The 25,910-nt window shown below is 36.1% G+C and overlaps 1 protein-coding gene across 1 annotated transcript in view; it reads left to right on the forward strand.

Annotated features, from left to right (window-relative positions):
* Window positions 1-254: 254 nt before the first annotated feature.
* LOC131675344 (disintegrin and metalloproteinase domain-containing protein 11) overlaps window positions 255-25,910 on the forward strand; it is a 2,271,363-nt gene continuing 2,245,707 nt past the window's right edge. Inside the window, exon 1 of the mRNA XM_058954276.1 lies at window positions 255-670. Coding sequence (XP_058810259.1) covers window positions 589-670 — 82 coding nt within the window. The 5' untranslated portion in view covers window positions 255-588. The remainder of the gene's footprint in view (window positions 671-25,910) is intronic.

The raw sequence follows: 25,910 nt of genomic DNA on the forward strand, positions 1-25,910 counted from the left end.
GAAATATAAAAACCAATTATAGGCGGACTTTATAGATAAGCCTATTCTGATAAATTTTTGAAATCTCTGCGCAATTATTCTTAGAAGAAAATTAGGAATGAATCCGTGAACCAGATTCGCATTTCAGTGCTTGTCAACGTTTTACGCTGTAAGAATCTGTATGTTATTGATTTAATAGGAATGACGGGTAATGGCGCAGGAATCGATAAAAGGTGGGTCTCTTTTAAACCAGTTCTCTTGACAGATTTGTTATATTCAAACGCTTACGGCGAATAAAAAAAACATGTATAATCAAAGTGTAACTATCATATTCAATTAAGTTATTAAATTTACAGTTTCACGTAATAAGTGCAGAAAAATTGAATTATTAGATTTAGAAACGAATGGAGTAATAAAATGAGTTTCTTTTTTAGCAACCTATTACTTAATACTGATAACTTGTTTTAACGACTGTTAGAAATATTATACATAATTTTTACCAGCTATTTATGAAATACTGTGTAATGAATATTCAAGAAATTGTAGCGTTTATAGTATTTTATATATGTCGCATAATATGGAAGTGAACAATGATTTTAAGACGTAAATATGTCTTTGGCATGTTATGGATTTATGTTTCTTGTGATTGTTTTACCAATGTTTAAGATCAATGGAAATATACTGGGACGAGGTAAACATTATATTTTTGAATGAAACATAAATAGGTACTAACGTAAACTTTACGAAAAGTATCTTATTATCATGTCTAAAAATATAGAATTTAAAACAAGTTTAAAAAAAATAACAAGTTTAAAAATCTTGTTATAATTTATAACAAGTTTTCCTTCATGAAATCAGTCTTAAATGTTCTTTTTAAGAATTATTATCATTCCATAAGATGTCTTGATAGTGCTAAAAATAAAACAGTTCTATATAATCTCAAATATAGCATTATTTCTATTAATATTATTTTAATTTTCTATGAAAATATCTATTTATTAATTTGCTATTATAGACTGAAAACAAATGTTTTGTTAATTTCGTGTAAATTTTTTCTTGAATCTGACAGAACATAAAAATGAAAATTTAATTTTTTGAAATTGTTTTTCTAGATTTTTATAGGAATCAATAATTGGATTTTATTCTAATTAGTTATCTATGGTTTGATATTTGTGCGTTTATTAATATTTTGGAGGTAACAAAATATATCGAAATAGTACTGTTTAGAAATTATTTTTTATGCTTGAATGTATCAGGAATCATAACATATCAGAAAGACATCAATTGTATATATAGTGTGCGTGCGTTCATGAGTATACGTACATTGAAAAAAAGAAATGGTTCAACCAACAGCTCACCTGTCAACTCTACAGGCCCTCTGTTGACTGAACGACAAAGCAATTAAGTTAACTGATCCTCTGTTAAGTAATTCAACGGCAAAACAGTCGATTCTATAAACTGGTTTGTTAATTTCATGGAGTGCTGTCTATTAAAATGAAGTAACAGATAGATCTGTTGTTTTAATGTCGATTATGTAGTTTTAATATTGTATTGATTAAAGTAACAGCGCTATGTTGAACCAACATTATCCGTTATTCAATCAACTTTAACTTTGATTAGTCCAATCCTACCATCGTAGAGATCGAGATTTTGCATGTTCATATTATTTTATTAACTTAAGTAATTCTTGCTAGAAGGACCAAATTTATATGAAAAGGATAGAGAGAGAGAGAGAGAGAGAGAGAGAGAGAGGCAGACAGACAAACAGACAGAGAGTAAGATCGCGAGAGTAAGAAATTTATTACCGTTTCCCATCGACTAGCTTGTTCATGAAAATGTGACCCTACGTTAAAATTCCGTTATTTAGCATACAATAACATTATATTTTAGTAGTATTAAGCTAAATTTATAAGTTTTTATTCATTATAGATATTGATAGACTATAATTTGTAGTTTTGCGCCAGTTATTGTTACTTTATGATATAATTGCCGAAAGATGACATTTATACTTTATTGGTTTAGCTAGGCTCTGAATGGTTTACGCATCTGTTCAAGGGTAATAATAATAATAATAATTACACTGAACATTATAAAACCTTGGCAGATTTTCACACTATATGAAATAGGTCAATTTTATTTGCCAAATTGCATTGCACAGATGAATCTCATTTTTTATTAATAAATTTTGCACAAAGGTCTCCCATACAGAAAATAAATAAAGTAGAAAAATTTAATCACTGTTTATAACAGAGAACATTGATGTATACAATATCTTAAGATAGATTTTTAATGGAAAGAGTATCATTGATTGTTATACGAAAATGTTAAGTTTAAATGTTAGAAAGAGAAAAAATATTGTACATTTAGTTATGTGTGCAGTTCATAGATCAAGTAACAGGTAAGACAATAAATTATCAATAAGATGTCTTTAAAACAGCATATTTTAATTTGTACTCATTCTTTTTAGAGACATTCAGGAACCAGATTTTTTAATGTTAAGAAAGAAAATAGTGAAGGTATTTTTTAATGAGCTAATTTATATTTCTTATTCTCCATGAATTTCAAAAAATAAGTTACCCAATAGCAAAAATTAGAAAGCAACTAGAAAATTACTTCACAAAAACAATAATTCCAAAAGGTTACCTACTAGAGTACGCAAACTTTCTTACGAAGATAATTCTGATAAAAGTAGCGAGAATAACTGTATTGTAAGTGAAAAAGTTTGATGGAATGGCTCCGTACTTTGAAGAGTATTAGAACACAACAAATGCTCATTAGTAAAAAACTTATCTGCATGGACATAAAAAGATAGGTCAGAAATCAAATAAACTTATTATTAGCACCTTTGTGATACATGAGCAATTTTTGAGAGATCGAAAGAATATGAACTAATGTAACTTAATTTCAAGTTGAGTGACATCTGTAAAATCAATAAAGTTATATATAATTTCAGTGTCGTACATTACAAGATCCAAAAATGCAGACATTTACATAAAAATGACTTTAACAAAGTAAAAAGTTGCATGAATGCTTTATTTGTAGTCTTATTTTATGTAAACATATTAATGGTAATTATTCTTTTTAATAATCGAACAAATTTATATTCAAATTTTACTATTACTTTTTTAAAACTTAATGTGTGTCTCCATCTATTGTACTTTCTTATATTATTTATCGTTTCTAAGCTTTTTAAAGTAATGAAATCCACTTTACTGTATTTCAATATGACGTATGAATTGTTTTTAAAATTTTTAAAGTAGTGTAATATATTTATTATATACTAAAATGGTACAAATGTTATAATTATTTTCAGATGCTTTACATAAATTATTAAATTTTCTACAACAAATATATGCACATACATTTATGCATACACATAAATATACGTATATATGTCTGTGTATGTGTGTGTGTTTCTGTTATCAATCAATATTATCAATTTATATGAATAAAATAAATCATTAGTCTTATAATCGTTACAAAAAAATATTTAATACGAATTTTCTATTCCAATATAACAAGACAATATCTAACACTGTGAGTGGATTCAGATACCGTTCTGGTGTTCAATAATTTAATAAAAACTATTTCATGTCAATTATAGTGTATATGTAGTATTAGAAGTAATGATCAAATGATTAGAATAATTATGACCGACAATTCATAAATTTTAGATAATTTTAGATAATTTTCTTTCGTGTCCGGCTTCTTGCCTGTTCGTAAAACTGATACAATATACTTGAATATACTTATAATAGTGGATAGTTTTCCGATGTTTTAGTTAAATAATTCATTATATTAGAATCAATTGATACGAATAAAAATAAAAATTTATGACGATTACTTGTAATTTCTAAACAATCAGTTTACTAGCAAAATTATTACACAATATAGATGTCATTGAACGATCAATGAAGAAATCAAAATTTATAATACTATCAATGTTAGAAGATTAAGATAGTTTCACTAGGAAATTCTTTTTAACTTTGTTTCTCGGCATTAAAAAAGCGCTGCTCATGTTCAGTTCGCTTGTAACAAAAGAATTATTGATAGATTGAAGTGAAAAAATTTTGAGATATTCCTAATAGTATCTAGTTTCTTACAGTCTGCAAAAATTTTATGTGCGTTTTCGTTTAAGAAAAAATTCAAGAAAAAATATAAGCCTGAAAGTTATGAAATGCGTAACTTCAGTGAACAAAAGTCTGTTATAATATATAATAATATATAATAATATAAATATTTGTATATCAATATTTAAATTTTTATATTGATTAGAACAAATTATAAAAGTGAAACAATAAATGAACGCTGCGCCGTGGCATCGATTTTCAATATTAGTCAAAAATTTTGTTAATAATTTTTTCAGACTGCCGGTGATCCCCAATTTTTAAAACTATAATCGCTTTAGAATTTAATAAACTTTCCTTTTGTTAAAGTTTCGCGAAATTGTGTAAATTTGTTTTATGTTATTTTCCAAAAACAATATGGAAAAATTTGTTTGACATGGAAAAGTAGATTGGAAATATTATTCTTCACCTAGTAAATAAAAAATAACATAGTATAAAATAATATGATTCCGGAATATGATTTCGGAATTATGTTTGAGTCGCATGGACACATTAATAAATATAAACTATTTAGTGAATAAAATCACAATTAAGTAATAATTAAAAATGTTAAAGTTAACAACAGTTGAATTGGCTATATGGTACGATTAGCGAAGTAAGAGAGCTAAAATACAAAAGGTATTTTGAAATTCAATGTCAATACGGAGGTTAAATGTAATGAGATGAACATTGTTTTAAAAAGTTAGTGCATTTACTAATCTACTGAAGATAAGATAGGACGTGAATGTTGTTGCGTAGGTAATTGCACAAACAATGGTAGGAAAAATACAAATGTTAAATTTTGTAAATTTCCAACCGCCATTCATAAGTTATTGCAAAAGCAAAAGTGGATATTAACTGTAAAAGGAGTAAAGTGAATGTTATAAACTCCCTTCAAATTATAGCTTTATAAATCAATATTACCCATTGTTTGAAATTACTTTTACTAAATTAATTTTAGCTATGATGATTCAGGATAGTCGTTATAACCACATGAAATAATATGCAGTGCGCATTTTGTAAGTTACATGAAAAAAAATAAGGTGTTGAGCCAAAATTTTGCGCTAACAATATTTCCCTGTATCTACAAAGCAAAATCAGTTCATGAACAAAACGTTAACAACATGTAAGTTGCAAAATTGGTATTATTGCTTGCAATAGTGTAAAATGTTAGTGAAATTTTTAGTACTCAATAACAATCATAAAAAGAAATAATGAAAAATTTGCAGATATAAATATTTTATGAATCGTAGAAAATTTAATTTACAAAAAATGGATAAAGATGATGCACAAAAAGAAGAAAAAAATCATACCAATGAGTGGGTTATGAATGAATACCGTTTAAACGTTGAGATGAAGTGAGAACATCCAGAAAATGTAAAACAAAGTAATAATCAATAATGTAACGCTTTTTTCCACGTAGAATCTACAGAATTTCCAAGATTTATATGCAATCGATACATCACTATAGATAGGCCATTAACTTGTGAAATTGAAATCCAAACAGACATTGTGGATATATCCACAGCGATCAAGTTGTTTGACAGAAAACAGCTCAATAATGTTGGTTGCAACGTTGAAATAAGATCATTTGAAGATAAATTATTTTGTCCTAACTATAAAACAGAAGAATAAAAAATTAGGCAATTCACTGGAACTGTTACTATATAAAAAAATTACTAATTATTAGATTTTTCCGGCGTTACATTAGAAAATTTTAATTTTCTTTTTAAGAAATCGATTACAAATCTTGCAGACAACTGTCATATTTCTAAAGAAAATAGACTTTTTATTTTTTTGACAAAAATGAAGACAAGCTTGAGTTTTTCAACTTTAGGAGTTATTTTTAACATATAGAACATAAGTATTGTGACGGCGGGCCATATATGATTAAAATTTTTAAATTTCACAAGAATAATTTTTCTAAGACCAACGGCAGAGTTGAAACCGCTTCCCAAGAGCTGTGGGAACCGAGCCGAGTGTTGCAGGGAAATTCTTCTTAATAGTCTCCAAGCAATAGAATCTATAGTCCAAATTTATACAAGCGTGCATTCATTTTTTTAATACGCTATTCTGCCCTTCGTACCTTCACACTTACATATAAAGTGCATGCAGCCTCCGAACATGTGAGCGCTGAGATGCCGATGAGAGAAGAGGGCCATAAAACTGCAATCTGTTTCCCGTTCTAATTTTTCCCACCGAATTCTTCTCTTTTAAGAAGACAAAAAATTTTTTATCATTCAAAGAGAATGAAATAGAAATATTGAAATTATAAAAATTAACCTTTTACCTTCTATTATAAATAATTATTTATGGCTCTTCTCATTCTTTTATCGACTCACCATTTTCAAACGTCAAAACATATAATTTAAGTTAAATAATAGGATCATAAGCAACAATAGTCTATAGTAACTAATAACGTAACACTAAGTTCAGACAAATTCACAAATATTCTAAATTCGTTTATAATAATTAATCATAGAATTTTTACATTTTTAGTATTATTTCAACTTGTAATCGATTCCCTAGTATTAAGTGATAATGTAAAATTATAATTATGTACTCTGATTAACATTCGTTTGCGTTAATTAATTAAAAATAATAGCGTCACTCTTGCTTTCAAAAATGAAACTCTACGAGCCATCTCTGGAGAAAAGGGCCCAAGTTTAGAAAAGAACCGCTCTCCCTCTCTGAAAACTCATGCCCTCCGGCCAATTATGTATTCCGGTTCGACCAAAAAAATCCTTCGGCTAATACGGAAATCTTTGAGTTTGTCACTCCATGGGCCTGAAGAAGGGGATTTCCGCCCAACCGCCCCCAGGTTATAAAAAGCCCTGCACAAGGCCGCGATAAGCAGTCTAGTGAAAATTAATAAAGTCAGATTATTCTAAGCAGTTCAGTGGAAATTAGTAAACTCAGATTCAAGTTCAAGTTACTAGAGAAGTCTAGTGGAAATTAATCAAGTTCAAGTTATTTGAGAAGTCCAGTGAAATTAGTTAACTCAGATTCAAGTTCAAGTTATTTGAGAAGTCCAATGAAATTTAGTGAAGTCTAATTCTATTTCAAGGAGCCAAAACTACTTTAAGAAATATCGTCAGCCTGAAGGAAACTAGCCGGATTTAGAGAGAGCGAGAGCAAGAGCGACTTTTAAGAAAGAAATCTTCCTTACTTCGAAATAAATAAAAAAGAGTAAGTTACAAAATTTATTTGGCTATCTTTTCCTTCTGTAATAGTTATCACTCTTCGGAGATCCATTAAGCCTGAGTCTGGTGGATTTCCATTCAAGCCCCTTAAGAGCACATTAAGCTAGAAGTCTGGTGTGCTCATAATAACATTTGGTTATTATTATCCCCATAATTAGGAGTTTCTGGAGCAACAATATTGCTCGTCCCGGCTAAAGTGTTACGCACAAGCCAAATTAGAGCAACCCTGAGTCTACGCTTACTCCAAGCGTACCTGAGAGTGACTTCGACGTCACAGTATCAAACATTTTTTAATCCTTTTTACGATACTCAGTTCGAGCAATGACGGAGAGCGTTTATTAAACAGTCAAAATTATTATACAAATAACCATGTCAGGATGTTTTATTAAACATTACAAGGACACTCGAGATATAATAGACTACTGAATTCAGAGTAGAAACTTCTTATCCTGTCGATGATCGAATTTTTACATATTGATGTTATAAAAAAAGATTCACAGCAAAACTTCTATAGGACTCCAAATGGGTTTATAAAATTCAACTAACTTTGAAGTCTAACTTGATTAATTTATTAAAGACTAATATTGTTATTAAAATTGATAAATAACAAAGGCTTTCCAGAATTTCGAAATGTTATTGATAAGCATGGTTCAAAAGTTTTACTTATTATGGCACCTTTTTTTAAAAAAAGTTCAGAGTTCACTGAGTAGAAAGCTAAAGAGATTTGCAATATTGCAAAATGTTGCATTCACATCGAAAGAGAAATGCAGAGTTTGAGGACTTATTTAACTTTGAATAAAATAACACATGAATTATTCAAATTTACAGATGATTATGTGCACATACTCGTAGTTTGCGTTTTATTCAATCTTCAACTTCTAATCGTAAAAAAGAATACTTAATGTAACTTTCTATAGGCTTTAGTACTGTATGGAAAGAATAACTGTATTTTATACATTTGTTTAATAATGATGTTTATAATAAAGAAAATAGATGTACATTTTCATTATTATTTATTTGTACTTGATTAGCTACGACAAATAATTGATTGATTAAAAATACTTGACAATGAACAATATTGCTGCTAAAATTATTATAAAATTATTATGTAGTATCTCATCTGAGAATAAAATTATCAATAGACTTATGAATACTAACTGGAACGCAGTATCGCAATGGCAACTTTATGAAATTTTTAATAAATATATTTGAATATAATTAATGGCTAATAGTTAGAAAAATAAAACTTATTGTTCGAAGATATTTGTTTGGCTTTTGAAGACATAAAAATTTTGATATTTGAAAATATGAGTAATCCTAATGAGAGCTACTGAAAATATAACTAATCATACGTCAATTTTTACTTATGAAGCCACGTTGAACAGTATTCCTTACATCTTTTCTAGTAAAAGTGCACACTTTATCTTTGCTAAGTACCAATTCATGTGAAGCAAATTCGCCTCGTAAAGTGTAGATCCTTTTAACAACCAAGCAGCTTTGGACTCATTAATTTAATAATCTAAAAGAACAGGGTCCATATTAACTAATAGTCGTCAAGTTCACACGCAAACGCATGATATAACTTATGCTTTAATATATTTATATTTGCAATAAAATATTTAGAGAGACAAAGAAAGAAAGATGCATATAATTTCGCCTAGTAGTGTCTATTATAAAGAGAAATAATGTGAGTACTTACTTCTTTTTAGTTATAGATTTAGTAGTATATACTATATAAGTCCAATGTATTATAACTCAATATTGCGTATATTCAATGTAACAGGTCTAATATATTATTGCCCAATACTGTGTATAATTTAATGTAACTAGTTAAATGTATTGTAATCCAATTCTGCGCGTGTATATATATATATATATATATATATATATATATATATATATATATATATATATATATATAAGTATGTATGTATTTATGTATTTATGTATGTATGTATACATGTATGTATGTATGTATGTATGTATGTATGTATGTATGTATGTGTATGTGTATGTGTCTGTACAGAACGAAATTAATGTCATAGGAAATAAAAGTGCAGCCTCACTAATTGGGCGCTCACTTCTGACTGACTCAATTCTGCCCCTTGCTATTACCGCATACAGTCCGTTTCACTCTCCTTTTTTTCACACACTCTTTCTCTCTTTCTCTCTCTCTCTTTCTTACGCTTTTTTCATCGCTGTCTTTGTTTCGGTTGCTGACTACAACATGCTATCGCTGCAGTACGCATTCGGTCCTTTTCACTCATTACCCACACTCTCTCTTTTCAAGGTGCATACACGTGTGCTGCTGACCATAACATCTTATCGCTAAGGTGTTGACCTTGACGTGGTGTAAGTTGCAAGCGAATTTTGTGTGTGTGTGTGTGTATGCATATATATATTCCATTATATAACATACCTTCCCTCTTAGAAACGTTGCCGTTCTCCGTCAGTTAGAGGTTCATTACAAAGTAATTTGTGGTAACAATGGAGTACATTTATATTAGTAATATTCATGGTCCACTCTATTAATAAGGAAATGGTACAAAATGATTATAGAAAAATGTGCGTAAGGCGACTTGAAGGGTCCTACATCCTACATCGAGGTCCTTCAATAAAAATCCTGACACTCCATTAAATCATCTTCCTGATTCGGATTAATGAAAGGATTAACGAAAGGGGATTAATGAAAGGGTTTTCAATGTCACCATGAGAGGTCCCATTATAGTCGAAGGGCCCCGGATTGCAGTTTGTCAGATTATGATCCTAATTGTTGAGGTAAATATTTCTCTCACAAAACCAATGGAATTCGCAGCACTTTACGATTTTAGTATCCACAGATGACCTTTTGCGACTCGAACACTGTTCTCGTGACATAGTATTTACACACTTGTTACCTGGTACATTTTCGGGGGAAAAAAAGGTTCAGTAAATTCGATAAGTGTTAATAATCGATTAATTTTATAATATGTAAGAGATTTTAAAACATAATGTTAAATAAATTCGGGAGCATTTTTGACTCTTTTCCATGGATCAGGTTTTTTCGCGGAAGATTTTAATTTTTCTGGAATTCGAACAAGCAAAGGATTAGTTTGAGTTAGATTAGTACGTTCTACCTTGGGTATCCGGGTAGTTTTTGATTTATTTCTGGTCAATTGCAGGCTATGGAAAATAGATCTGTATCTAAAGTCTGATAAATTATCTTGGCACGATTTTGATGTTTGAATATGAGATAAATTATATGGTGTAGTATTTTGTGAGGTTCATATACAAGTGATACAGCACTTATAAATTATTGTACCGATTAATATTAATATAATAACAATAACATTTAGTCCTCCATAAATTAGCCCTGTATGGTATACTGCTATTTTCTTATGTTGTCTTATCATCTCTATTTTTTCCATAATGTCGTTTAATGCCTTTTCTTGGTTAGTCCAAGTTTCAGATTATGGGGTCTATTTTTCCAATTTCATATGAGGTTCAGACAAATATGTTAATGTCGGGTAAAGATTTGTCAAATCAAAAGTCAGATTTAGTTTATATAAAAATATTTGTACTGTTTTCACTCAGGGTTGGGTTGCATCGTTGGAATATCCAGCGCAACCTTAGGCAATTTTTAGAATTCCTAATCCTTATATTTGAATAATTTGGTTCATTTCTGGACGGGTAAGCGATTCGAATCGTATCTTGCCGATGAGCTGAGAATAGCCACGAGTTATCCATTGAAATATAGTTCCAATTGATGATTCATTGTCATTTTAAAACTATAGCACAGTGGTATAGCTCGTGGCTGGATAATTGCATAGCATTGTTCATTCACAATTTCCATTTAGATTAACATCTAATAGAGGTCCTCTTACTGAAAATATGAAGGTATAATGTGTTCGCATACAGTTTTCCAACTAATGGTGATTCATTTATGTGTATTGTTTTTGATTCGAACTTAGTGCTAAATATAGATAGTCAGGTTTTATGTATACCGATTTTCCGGTTGAAATTGGCGATTGAGGTACTAACAGTGTATTCGGTACAAATTATAAAAATATCTATCGATGACTAAAGGTAAGTGAGAAACAATGTATGTCCTGCCTTCTCGATGTACTGCGTCAATATTTGAAATTTTAGCAATTTCCTCCACTCTAAGGTGTTCTGTTGGAAGCGGAAGATCTAAGTCCGTTACGGTATGTTTTATGTCGTTAGTTATTTGGTGCAACATATTGAGATTCCCCAAGTCCAGGTTTACTTTGCCTTCTTACAAAGCACGAATGGCTTCCGAAAGTTCTTCCAAGCTCTTGATAAAGTGATCCAATTTGGCTTCTAACATTCTTGAAAAAGATTATACTGAAATCATATATTCCTACCAAGGATTTTTGCTCTCCAGTTCCTTGAATTTCTGCTGCATTTCAATGCTTAATTTGTAAATTTTGTCTCCATGAATACGAGAGTCATTTGACAAGTACCTAGCCTACAAATAAAAACACCAAAATTTTGCAAAAAATTAAATTTATTTTTCAATGTAGTCTCTTTTTTAATACACTTGGTCCAGCGGTGTTCCAATTTTTTTAACCCCGTTGAAAAAAATGTTTTCTCTTGGTCTGCAAAATAGGCCTCCGTGGTGGCGATTACTTCGTTGTTAGAGTGCAATCTCTTCCCGGTGAGAGAATTTTTTAGGTTCGGAAACAAAAAAAAGTCGCAAGGAGTAAAATCTGGAGAATACGGGGGATACGGCAGCAGTTCATAGTGTAATTTGACCAATTTATCCGTGGCGACTGCAGAGGTGTGAGCCGGTGCATTATCGTGGTAGAAAAACACTTTTTTTTTAGACAAATGGGGCCGTTTTTCTTTTAATATGGCGTAAAATCGGCTGAATAGTTCAGCGTAGTACTGTTCTGTAATCGTTTTGCCCTTCTCCAGGTAGTCAATAAAAATCACACCTTGAGAATCCCAGAAAACAGCGGCCATCACCTTTCCAGCCGATGGGACCGTCTTCGCCTTTTTCGGAGCAGGCTGACCTGATAAAGTCCACTGTTTTGACTGCTCCGTGGTCTCTGAAGTGTACCAGTGAATCCATCTTTCGTCGATGGTCACGTAACGACGCAAGAACTTTTTTGGATTGCGGTTAAACAGCTTCAAATACTACTCTGAACTGGTTACATGGATGCGCTTGTCAACAAACGCGGCACCCACCTGCTGACAGTTTTCTGATGCCCAAAATCTCATGTAGGATATGCCATACGCGTTCTTCTGAGATGCCTACTATTGCAGCTATCTCATGCACCTTTAATCGACGATCTGACCACCTTTAAAGCGATATCGTGTACTTTTGTCACTTTCTCCTCCGTAGTAGCTGTTTTCAGAGACCTGGGCGTGGATCATCCAAAACCGACGTACAACTACATTGAAACTTGTTATACCAATTTTTAACAGTTGCCATTGAAGGAGAAGCATCCCCATACACTGCATCCAAGTGTTTTTTAATTTTACTACGCGATTTTTTTTTCAAAAACAAGAATCGAATCACCGAGCGATATTATCCTTTCTCCATTTTTCAAAAATCAACGGACACACTTGCTTTCAAACGCTTTCAAAAATAAACTACAACTTCGATCCAGCTGAAACCTTATCTGTAACCGTGTACAGGAAGATACTGCACTGTAGTGTATTTCTGGTGCGATAGCAGCACCATTAGGCGGTGAAGCTAGCTACTTGTCAAATGACCCTCGTATCTATCATTTTGTAAAGTTTATCTAATCTAGTTGTGATTATGTGGGCCTATCATTGAAAAGTTTGAGGATACATTTCTGGTCTTCATATAATTGATTAATATTGGCATTTATTTTATCTGTTTCGACGACTGTTATTAAGCCAAATAAACTATAACTTAACCTGTCTATAGCTCCAAAAGGTACCAATCTCTTTGTCGTAATATTTCTGGGTTCTCGAACATTGGGGGGCTTGGTATGACCCATATTCTTGATAGCTTCTTTAATTTCAGCTTCTATTTTTTCGAGTGTCTGTATTTTCATGTTAAAATGGTCTTTGCCAATTATATTAATATACGTTGTTTCATCGAGATGGCTAGTGCAATTTTGAAATAGCGAACGAAGGTCGAGTATAACAGTGGCTCTCGTCAAAAATAAGTTTGTATCCATAGCAACATAGATTTTCCAATCCGCTCTTCTTATTCTTATAGGATCTATTCATACATAATATAGTTCTAGGTTACTATCTAGCTTTTCTATGGTGTAAGCTTGGGGATCCATAATAGACGAAGCGAATAAAGAGAAAAGGAAGAATAAAGTCAGGTACATATTAAATGAAAAGAAGAAAAAGGTACCTGAAAGAGTAGAATAAAGTAAATAGTAATAGGCAAAATTGAATGAATAAATCACATATCATTATAATTCATACAATTGCACTTCTATAATTACGCTTGAAGACTAAGTTTATTCACATGCTTGCATTTTCTTTTTCCGTTAGATAATTCCAATAAAATGTTTTTATGTTTCAAAATCTTTTACATTTTAAATCTGCTTTTGTCGGACACTTTAACTTTCACTTAGACTTTTGGTATTCTCATTCATACTTTGACTTTGGTGAAATTGTTTTAAATTTCTATTGTTGTGGGACATTGTAATATTTGATTATTAAACATTGTTTCGATTTATCGAATTTAATTAGTAAGCAAGATTACAACGCTGTGGAAATACCGCGACGTATACAAAATACCGTTGAGACTCTAGTCAGAGCGTAAGCAAACACGACTTACTTGCACAACTGTTTAAACCGTATTGCAGAATATTCGAACAAGAAAAACAACATCAATAATATAGAACAGCAATGACATCTGATTATTGCAGTATATTTTAATCCACAAAAATTCAATATAACGCAAGTAATGTCTTTATTTAATGAACTACAGACTTAATCATCGACCTTTCCCTTAAAGGGCCTAGCGTATTTATCATATCAGTTCTTTGGTTTTTTCTTTTCACCGTTATTTAAGCTTCGCCAGGCATAAAATTAAGTTATACAGGTATTGATTATAAATACCTAACTTTTCTTCCCTCGAAATTTTTATAGAAAAACAAGCAATCCGTCCGTAAACTAACTTAAAGGGAGTATAACCGGTTGAATTATGTATGCTGGTATTATATGTGAAAACAGCAAAGGGCGGTTACCCATCCCAGTCATCGAATCATTCCGAATATATTCGTATAAAATCAATTCAAGGTACATGGCTTCTCTTGAGAGAGCCATTAGTCTTATCCGTCTGTCTCCGGAAGTCGTCAAATGGTGAACTTTAAACAAATGTAATAATGACTCTACAATCTCAAAAAGAATATACTAGTTCCGCGATATGACAGTATCAGTCTCGGAGCGCCAAACTAATATATCAAGTATCTCGCCAATCATACCACGCCAATACTATATCAAATATATATTAGTCGCTCTAAGATCTTTTATAAATACAACAATTCAGTATTTGATCAAATTGGATTGTATAGTGAGCAGATGACAATTTCTACTAGGCGTGTCCGTGATTAATATTGGTTCTTTAGTCTTGGTCAATTTTCTTCTCAAAACAACTTGGGCATTTCAGGACAAAGTTCAAGACATCATTCCGCAGGCCAAGCCAATAATATCGCGCTTTGATTTTTTGGTATGTCTGATTATTACCCTTGACTCGACCAACTAGGTTGTCATGTCGGACCTTAATTATTTCTAGCCGCTGTTTTCGCAGTGGTAAAATGGTCTTCTTATAGCATACGATTACCTAGATACGACTATTTTCAAAAGGTCTTATCAGAATCTCTATCAATAGTCCGGATCCAAGATCATCAGTATAATCTCCTTGTCTTGCAATACGGAAGCCCGTTATATATTTTTCAAGCAATAATTTTCTCAGGTTCATCAGTCTAACTTTCATAGCTTCTATACTGGTAGGATCATGATACTTATCTTTAATAACTACAGAAAAAATGTTATGATTTTTGTATTTGGTCGTTTAAATTTGTTCGATTTTTAATTTTAAAGTTTTCACGTTTTGCAAACCTATAGCTCCAATTTCGCCTAGTAATTTTGAGACAGACATCTAATTGTCGTAATCTCGAGAATCGAAATGCATAATATTATCCTATTTATATGTCAAGCACTGTTGACCCATACTCACGTTATTTTGCAAGATATAACTCGCAGATCTTAATGATAAATTACCACTGGTGGTATCATTGCTCGAACTCGGATTCTTGTAATTTTTTGGTCTTTGGTATTGATTGATTAGTCCAGGTAGCGACAACATGAAAAATATCTCATTGTTCACTGGCGTCTTCGAAAAATGTAATTCCATTGGACTCTTGTCTTTGGGATCTGATTCCATGGGTATGCCATCAATACCTTTGAACCTTACCATAGGTCGAGTTCCATTAACCATAGGGATGCTTCCGGCCGCCGGTATCTCTATTTTAATCGTCAGGGTTAACGATATTTCACGATATCGCGGCTGCTCTAAGATTTCTTTGTCTTCCTTACTTTCCCTAGGACTTATTTCCTTAGTAGTGTTCGAGTGATGTTAGTTTTCGACTTTCAAGTGATCCATGTCCGGATCACTTGTCCGCCATTACTTCATCGGAGTCATTTACTTCATCATATGGGTCAAGATCCTATAGTGTTTTCTGTAGTTCTTGCGGCGGTTCATGTCCGTCCGAAAAATGAGAGAGCATTTTCATGTTTGATCGTCTCGCGTGAGTCCCATTTCATTCAAATAATATGACACATTGTTCAGGCTCTTATGTTGTCGTAGGCTGGCTTCAAACCTTTCTGCCAATTTACAAACTTTATTTGCTGATAAACTGTTCCCCTGTTCCGGAGCCCTTGTTTAACTTCTCTTTGTCGCACTCTTGTTTCCTTCAGACACGTCATCTTAAAGTTCTTCAGAACTCCCACTAGTTTGAGGTCCACTAACTAGTAGTTCTATAGGTTCCGCAGTTAATTCATTCCTTACTCGTTTCAACTTCGGATCTTGTGTATACTATCAGAGTTCGAACCATTAGTCTGGATTTCTTCGTCTAATTTCTCTCCTGTTTTTGTTTCCTTTTCTTTCCTTACGCCACTACGTTACGGATACTTTATCGGAGGCCTATCATCCGTGATGTCATGGATTTTTTTTTATCTCTATTTTCTACAGTAGTTAAAGATAACAAAGACCGCCGAGAGAAATTTGGTCGTTTCGTAATAACTTCGCTGTCCGAGTTAGAAACACTTGCACTTATGCTTTCCCTGTTCGGTCGATCTAAGATGTCTTGCACTCGCTTGTGTCGCCCACTAGGCATATATTACTCAAAAGATAAGTCATTAACCGACTTACTGTCTTCAGTATCTTTCACGACAATTTCTATGGCAGATTTATCCGCCAGAGCCCTTTTCTTCGGACATGAAATTTGAGGTTGGTCTTTTTCCTTTAGTTGGGTAAATTCCGATCACTGTCCATTGCAATGTCCAGTGCAGTCATTTTTAACGCCTCCAGTTAACTGAAACTTGAGATGCTCCTAACAATTTTCTAAAATTATGAAATATCTTGTCCAATTTGAAGATATTTAAGATCAGCCTTCATTTTCAATGTCATTTCGATGTCTCCAGAGGTTTCTAAAGGGAGCTTAGATAGGTTCTCTTTCTCGAATTTACAAAGTCTCCTAAATTTCTCCCAATCAGCTTTTCTCATATTGAACCTTGGTTCTGTTGTTTCTACGGTTCGTATGAGTCTGGCTGGTTGTGAGGCAAAATCCAGTTCGATCACTATGGGCCTCTGGTCACTGGTGGTCCATTCTTTCACCGTCCAGCTAGCCAAGAGGTTCGACAGATTTGATGTATGCAAATTTACATTGATATCTGTCTCTCCCCTCGTACTACGGCACGTTGGAAGTTGGCCCTTCTTCCTGTTAGCCACTATTAGTCCGTATCGGTCTATGAATTCTTCAATGACTATACCATTCTTATCCTGTATGTTAGACCAGATCTTTGACTTGGCGTTTGCATCCATTTCAACCAAGACTCTTTTGCCTTTTAATTGCTTCAGAGTCTCAGCTAGTTTGTCAAGATAGGTCTTCTTGCTGTGGCTGAACTGGCAATAGACGCTTATGAAATAAATTTCACCAAAGGCTCCGACTACTTATGTACAAACACCCTGGGAGTTACACAGATTAGAAATCTTGGTAGCTGTGACCTTGTGCGGATTGTAGAGTATCGCAGCTTGATTCGTTTCGCCTTTTTCGGCTCCGTGAATGGCCGCGATACTGCCCATACCTAAAATCGCGTTATTCCAGTGGTATGGTTCTTGCACTGGTGCCACCTGTATGTCAAGATTTCTGTTTGTCATGATCTCTCTGAGCTGATCGTTGGCTACTTGCCTTTTGTTGAGGTTCAATTGTATGATCCTCAATTTCTGGCCTAGTTCGGGGTTTTGTTGTGCGTTCGAATTAAACCTCTTAACCGGTGGGCAATCGTTTTTGCTTTCGTCTAAATCGGTTGGTTGCGAAGGAAACTGAGTTGACGTCGGAGTGTTAGAGCAATGCTCTGATTTCTCGACAGTCGCCTTCTGCTTGCGTTTGCTCGCCTTTCTATACCTAGAATGGTTGACATATCGCTTTCGAGGTACAACGCAATGCCTAGTTATATTTTGTCTCCTTGGAATGGCTAGTGGCGTTTCTGGAGTGTGGCGTTCGATTATTAGTTTTAGCGTTAAGTGAGCGTTCAAATTAAGCGAGTAGCGTTCGAGTGCGAGTAGTGAGTGTGTTTGTGCGTGTTGACTTGAGCTTCATTACCTTATCGAGTTTCCCCATAGTTTTCCATGGCTCTATTATTTACAATTGATCGAGTTAGCTATTTTCCTAGCTTTTCTAACTTATTGTTAGTTAATCTAATTTATTTTTGTTTTGTTTGATTTTGATTTTTGATTTTTGATTTTTGATGATTTGATTTGATTGGATTTGAATTGATTTTTGATTTTTAATTTTTAAATCTATAATTTTTTTCTTAATTTTTAATTTTTAATTGGTAACTTTTATTCTTATTCTTAATAGTACTGGTTAAATTACTGCTTAAATACTATTAACTGCTTAAAACTAATTTGATTATAATATAACTTAAAACTACTTACGAATGTACCGGCATGTTTGTTATCACGTTAGATTTAATATTAATCAAACCTGATCTTGGTCAGGTTTAGGTGTTTTGACGAATTGCAACTAAAGTAGCACTTGAGTGAGCATATCGGGTTTTCGCCTTTTCTATTGTCTTAGCTTATGTTCACTTTTAGCAGCAATGGATTTGATAAGTAGTTAGTGCATGGTTTTCGCTTTGAAAGAGAGCTGACTATCACTAATTTCGCTTTCAATTGTAAAATTGCTTTAGCTATTTGAGCTTAAACAGTTCCTTAGTAGGAAGGATGCTACCCTTCTGTGGAAACATTTTTCCTGAGGGTTTTGGCATCTATAGTGCGTTCTAATCATCGAGAGTTACTCGGCCCAATGGACAGTTCTCTCGCACAATGGTGTCGGGCCTTACTCCAGGAGCTCGAGGCAAAGAACTTTGGGTGGCTGCTATGACCACGGCCGCTTTACCCACAGTATTAGCACCTACCGATTGCCAGTCGGCAGGGAATAATTTATTATCTTCCCGAATTAAATTCGGATTACCAGGACCATTGGTCCTCTGCAACTAGCTCCCGGAGCGATCTCCCGTCCTCTAAGAGGGCGCGCGGTACCACAATCCCGAGAGATTTCTCCTCAAGTGACTCTCGGATTTTGGCTTTTCTGGACTCGAGTTGAGCTCTTAGGGTGTGGTAGACTCCGCGTTGAATGTTGGGGTGTTTACAAGCCGCACCTCACCACGTGTTGTCATGGTCCAAGTTGTTTATTTTGTTTGGCCGGTTGGCCTTTTGCCCTAGGGGCAAGCGTTGTGTGTTTTGCCTACTGTTTCTTTATAGAGACAGCGTTTTCAGTGCCACCACGTGAAGGTACACACATCCGCACTTGTGATTGCAAGTCTTCGTTCAAATACACATTGCATTCACTTCGGGTCGACTAGCATTAGCTGCTTGTCGAGGGCAATCTGTGACGCATTTTGTACTTCAGCATTTGCATTTGCATATGCCCGTACAGGAAAGAGAAGTTTACGACATCCTCTCCCAAAACAACGAATTGTTTGTTTGAGAAGTCTCCATTCTCTGTTGAGGAAAACAATTATTATCCGCCAATTTGACAAAATGATTTTTGCACAAAGTGACCTGGCCAGCCGCGAGGCTGGCCATATGGTGCACTATGCGCATCATCTATGTTTTTGCTAAGCGGACCATAATTGAGCTTCCTGAGAGCGTCGTGATTGGAACCGCCAATGGTCCTGGTAATCCGAATTTAATTCGGGAAGATAATAAATTATTCCCTGCCGACTGGCAATCGGTAGGTGCTAATACTGTGGGTAAAGCGGCCGTGGTCATAGCAGCCACCCAAAGTTCTTTGCCTCGAGCTCCTGGAGTAGGGCCCGACACCATTGTGGGAGAGAACATAGTCCATTACGCTGAGTAACTCTCGATGATTAGAACGCACTACGGATGCCAAAACCCTCAGGAGAATTATTTCCACAGAAGGGTAGCATCCTTCCTACTAAGGAACTGTTGAAGCCCTAATAGCTAAAGCAATTTTACAATTGAAAGCGAAATTAGTGATAGTCAGCTCTCTTTCAAAGCGTAAACCATGCACTAAATAAGTATCAAATCCAGTGCTGCTAAAAGTGAACACAAGTTAAGACGATAGAAAAGGCGTAAACCCGATATGCTCACTCAAGTGCTACTTTGGTTGCAATTCGTCAAAACACCTAACCCTGACCAAGACAAGGTTTGATTAATATCAAATCTAACGTGATAACAAACACGCCGGTACATTCGTAAGTAGTTTTAAGTTATATGTTACAATTCAAATTAGTGTTAAGCAGTAATAGTAATATAAGCAGTCGTAATAATAGTTACCAATTAAGATTAAGAAAGAAATTTAGAAATAAGTAGGAATAAATAATCAAATTAATCAAATTAAAAATAAAAATCAAAAATCAAAATAAAAAATCAAATCAAAAATGAAAAACCAAATAAAATGAAATCAATCAATATAAATCAACTAAAAATAAGTTAGTAAAAGCTAGGAAAATAGCTAGCTAAATGGATGTAATCAATAGAGCCATGGAAAACCATGGAGAAATACGTAAAGGTAACTAAGCTCGTAAGTCAACTCGCACAAACTCACTCTCTCACTGCTCGCACGCTCGTAGTGATATTTATTTCATAAGCGTCTATTGCCAGTTCAGCCACAGCAGGAAGACTTATCTTGACAAACTAGCTGAGACTCTGAAGCAATTGAAAGGCAAGAGAGTCTTAGTTGGAATGGATGGAAACGCCAAGTCAAAGATCTGGTCTAACATACAGGATAAGAATGGAGAAGTCATTGAATAATTCATAGACCTATACTGGCTAATAGTGGCGAACAGGATGGGCTACTGTGATGAGCTGGACGGTGAAAGTATGGACCACCAGTGACCACAAGGCAGACGCATACGAACAGTAGAACAAACAATAGAAGCGTGATTCAATATGAGAAGAGCTGATTGGAAGAAATTTGGGAGACTTTGCAAGTTCGAGAAAGAGAACCTATCTGAGCTCCCTTTAGAAACTTCCGAAGATATCGAAACATACGTTTCAAAACTTAAAGAGGTTTTAATAACGGCAGCAAAGGACTTTATCCCATCAAAAATGAGAAAAACGCGCCCTCAACCCTGGTGGAATCTTGACTTCCGAAGTAAGAAGCGAGCGATACAAAGACAACGCATAATTGTCGCTCTGAAGGATGAGGAAGGACCGAATTGAAAGCAAAAGAAAGCGCTCCAGAGATCACTTGAACAATTGAATCAAATCAATTCTGAATATGCAACGGCTATTAAAAGAGCCAAAAGCAAAAGCTGGCGAGATTTATGCACTATTGAAAGCGAAAAGAATGCTTGGACGTATCCGTACAAACGACCATCCAATAAAGTCAAAATCTCAAAAGCGATGTGTACGGTTAACTGTAATGGTTCAGTAACAAAAGACTGGAAAGAAATAAGCATGGCTCTACTAGAAGGACTAATGCCGGATGACGACCCTGTAACGAAGGCTAGTTCGATACTATTATTTAGAGGTGGGAAAGTGAGGCGCACTCGCTCATAGCAATATTGAGGCGAGAAGAGGGAAGAGGCAAATCAATGAAAATGGTTAATAACTTTATACACACAAACACATTCGCATTTAAACAAGTATAATTAAATCAAACAAAAGTTAAATTACACTTAAACTTCCCAAATACCGCACATTAACAAACCGCATAGTGATAAGCCGCATTAAACACACTTTAATCGAATAAACACAACGACGTCTTTAACAACTATTACAAAAAAAGAACAAATTAACTAACTTATCGCGCCTACAAATCTATAGAAAACACAACGCGCGTCGCCCGGAATATGACCGCCTTGACGACGAACCGACTTAAGCTAGTTGGCTAAGAGAGAAAGTCGTCCGGCAAGGGATCGCCTGGACGATTTCTCTTTGCGTGATTTACTGCCCTACCGTCATTAGGGCAGGTAGCCGGCGTGTACACGCCTTGATACCCACCTAATGTTAAAATTCGCGCACAGTACCGTCGATGAAGAGAGAGAGAAAGAGAGAGAGATTAAATTGAAAACTAGACCTTGGTTCTGGAGCCGGAGTCCTGGCTACGCCTTGCGCACGGTGTTGCAGGTCGTCGCTGGGCAACTCCTGTCGGCTTCCTCTCGTCCCTCTGTCCTCGGCTGAACTTCTTCGCCGCTGGCCGTCCACCGGCCAGCTCTGGTCGACTCCGAAAACCTTCCGAGTCTCTCCTCGACTTACTTTCGTCTGTGTCGCTCGTTTTTTTCTCGCGACCTACAGCTTCTTCGCCGATCTTTTCTCTCCCCACTTGACCTACTTATTAGGCGGTGCGCGACCAACGCGCTAATTGGTTCTAAACGCGCGCCTGCCTAATATTGCGTAGGGCATGCACGCCTCCGACTATTTCTCTCTATACTCTCTCTGTCGCCAGTGCAGCCGCTTCGGGCCTGCTCGGCCCCGCTCGGCAATCTTCGTCAGCTGAAACAGAGACCATGCATTAGACGCATTTTTAAATGCGCCTAACGTCGGTCACCGTGCCTTGCCGAGAGAGAGGGGAACTTGGGAAAATTCCGACGAGAACAAGCGCATCGCTTGCTCTCGTCACACCCCCTTCCAGGCCAAAGTTCGCACCTGCGAACGGCCTCATCTTCACTCTCACAATCTCTTTCTCTCGACTAGCAACTGGCAACCAACGTTATACGATCATACCTAAATTAACAACTTAATCATAGCTTAATTAAACTTAAGTCTATGTCTATGTAGACGCCTGAGTCGCCATATTGATAGCATGACGAAATTCATGCAAGTATCTATCCCAGCTCCTGTGATCGGCATCTACAAACATCGCTATCATCGGTTTTAGCGTTCGATTTATACGTTCGATCGGGTCGCTTTGCTGATGATACGGAGGACAAAATATATGTTCGATACCGTATTCTCGCAACCTATCTTGAAATACTTTGCTTCTATATGCCTTCGCATTATCACTAACGATATACTCCGGAGTTTCCCACCAAAACAGGATTAACTCCTCAAGCGCGGTAACAATAGCAGGACCATCAGCCCAACGTAGCGGTTTTAACTCGACCCACTTAGTAAATAAGTCTTGAAAAACCACCAGATATTTAAACCTATTTTTGCTACGGGGCAGCTCTACTACGTCAGTCGCTACCACGGACCATGGTCTTTCTACTACACGTTTACCCATTAGGCCTTGAGGCGCCTGCTGGACATTGAGAGCACTCATCTACGAACGTTCTCACATCATACCACACTCCTGGCCAGTAATACTCACGAGCAATTCGATCGTAAGTCTTTTCACGGCCTAAGTGTCCGGAGAATGGTTCGCAATGAGCGTCTCTCAACACCCTTTCCCGGTACTCCAGCGGCACCACCATGCGCCAGCATTCCTCGCGATTAGTTATCGGATCGAGCAAGTGATCGCGCATGAACCGATACAGGACGTTATTTTCTACTCTCCAATTCTCGAATTTCTTCGGTCTTTGAAGAACGTCTTTCACGCGTTGTAGATACCAAGCATCCTGTGTTTTATCAAATGCGCGAATCTCGAGTTCGTCCTCAAATTCTCGCGAAAGTGTATGTACTATTGTATTTCACAATCTAACTGCTGAAATTCTAGTACCCATCTTTCCAATCGACCTGTAAGCTCGCGTTTATTTAGGATTCTAGTGAGCGCACTATGATCCATAACGATGACAAAGTGTGAGCCTTCTATATAAGGCCTAAACTTTTTACCAGTACTGCCAAAAACTCGAATACACTCACCGTGTAATTTCGCTCGTGCGCGTTAAGCATCCGACTGGCGTAGCATATGGGATGCTCGCCGTCGTCGAATACCTGGACCAAATACGCGCCAACCGCGAAGGAAGAGCCATCGCAGTGCAAGTAAAAGGGGCACGTAAAATCAGGGCGCGCGAGTACCGACGCCTCTGTTAATGCACGCTTTAACTTCTCAAATGCAACTTGCTGTTCCTCCTTCCATTCCCATGGCTGGTCATTTCAAATAAGCTTGGTCAACGGGACCTTTATCTCACTCCCGTGTTCGATAAAACGCGCATACCACCCTACCATACCTAGAAAACGGCGTAATTGAGCTACGTTACTCGGTGCAGGATAGTCCACTATTGGCTTTACTTTGTCCTCATCCGCACGCAAACCCTCGCTATCTAACCTGTACCCTAAATAAGTTACCTCGATACAGAAGAAATTGGACTTCTCTAAGTTGATTTTTAGACGGACACTTACTAAACGCTTCAGGACTTTCTCTAACCAAGTCACGTGGCTATTGAAATCTGCGCTAACTACCAGCAAATCGTCAAGATACCTGAAAACATGCTGCTCGTATTCTGGTTCGAAAAGTGCATCCATAAGACGCGTGAAAGTAGCCGGCGCCTTTATCAAACCAAACGGCATTCGCTCGAACTCCTATAAACCGAGACCAGGGACCACGAACGCCGTATATTGTTTGCTATTTTCCGATAGCGGAATTTGCTAAAACGCCGCTCGTAGATCTATCTTCGATATGTAGACTGCTCCGCACAGCCTGTCCAAGATAGCATCCATGCTAGGCATCAGATACGGTTCTACTTTCGTGACTTTATTTACCGGTCTAAAATCGAGGCAAAATCTATAACCACCGTCCTGTTTAAGTACGATTATCGGCGCGCTACTCCATTGACTATTCGATGGCCTAATTATTTTCACTTTCCAAAGCCGCATAGTTCCTTCTTGCGTGAACGCTAATATCGGAGGCGACATTCGACGCATCGGAGTCTTTATCGGGCGCGCATCACCTACATCGATGACGTGCTCGATAACTCTTATAACCGCCGGAGATTTACCAGGCTCAGGGACAATCCGGCGAACTAACGCCAGGATTGTATCTCGCTGAGCCTCCTCGTACTTACTTAAACCTGCGCATTCCGCAAAAACAACTATCTCGTTACTACTCTGATCTGCTAACGGATACCAATCGCCTTGGTCACCTGCTCGCCAAGCGTGATTACCGTAGCTAATATTTATATTCCACGCTATCCAAAAGTCGGCTCCTAAAATCAAGTCGTGCTTAAGCGTAGATACTATTGTCGCAATTAACCAATCCGTCCTGCCATCAATTTCAAAACTCAGCTTTAAGTCGCCCCACGTTCGCGGCTTCTCACCCGAGATGCCCTGTACGAATATCGTAGGCGGCTTTAAACGGTCCCTAAACCGTAAGCCGAGGTTCGATCCTACTACCGATACCTGAGCACCTGAATCTAGCAGCGCTGTATAGACTCGCCTGCCTATGTCGACCTTGATAAAGAACCTCTTCTCTACAACTGCGACTAACGCTGCGTCCGATTCATCTGCCGTTTTCTTCGGGATTTCTGAGTTCCACTCAGACACTCCCCTCACCAAAACGGAAGATGCGTCGCCACCGACAACTGAACATCCAAACAACAAAACCCTATTATCAATGAGCTCACTTCTATCGCGCGTGACCATGACCCTTGTCACAGCTCGCTCCGACGGGGGCGCAGCTCCTGAGCTCGCTTTCTCACCAAAAAATTCTACCACAGGTTCGCCCTGATTTCCTAAAGCAATGGCCTTTTCCGAAGCCTGCCCAACCGTGGGCGAAATACTCGAACCTGCCTCATTCATGTTCGTGCGCAACGATGGCAACTCAATTTACCTCGCTGCGCACTTCTCGGACGAGCTAACTATCGCGCAAAATTTGTTAAACCCGATCGCATCATGCGCATCCTTATCGGGCAAAATTTCCCGCGTATTAGTGTGTCGACCTTTTTGAAGACTTTCCGCGTCCTGCTGTAACGAGTCGCGTTTATTTGCCTTTTCGGATTCATTGCTGATCCTACTAGGGAAACTCACGCCCTCGTCACTCTGCGCCCAAAC

This window comes from Phymastichus coffea, unplaced genomic scaffold (assembly GCF_024137745.1).
Source record: "Phymastichus coffea isolate CEN01 unplaced genomic scaffold, Cenicafe_Pcof_1.1 PCOF00019, whole genome shotgun sequence".
Classification (NCBI taxonomy): Eukaryota; Metazoa; Arthropoda; class Insecta; order Hymenoptera; family Eulophidae; genus Phymastichus; species Phymastichus coffea.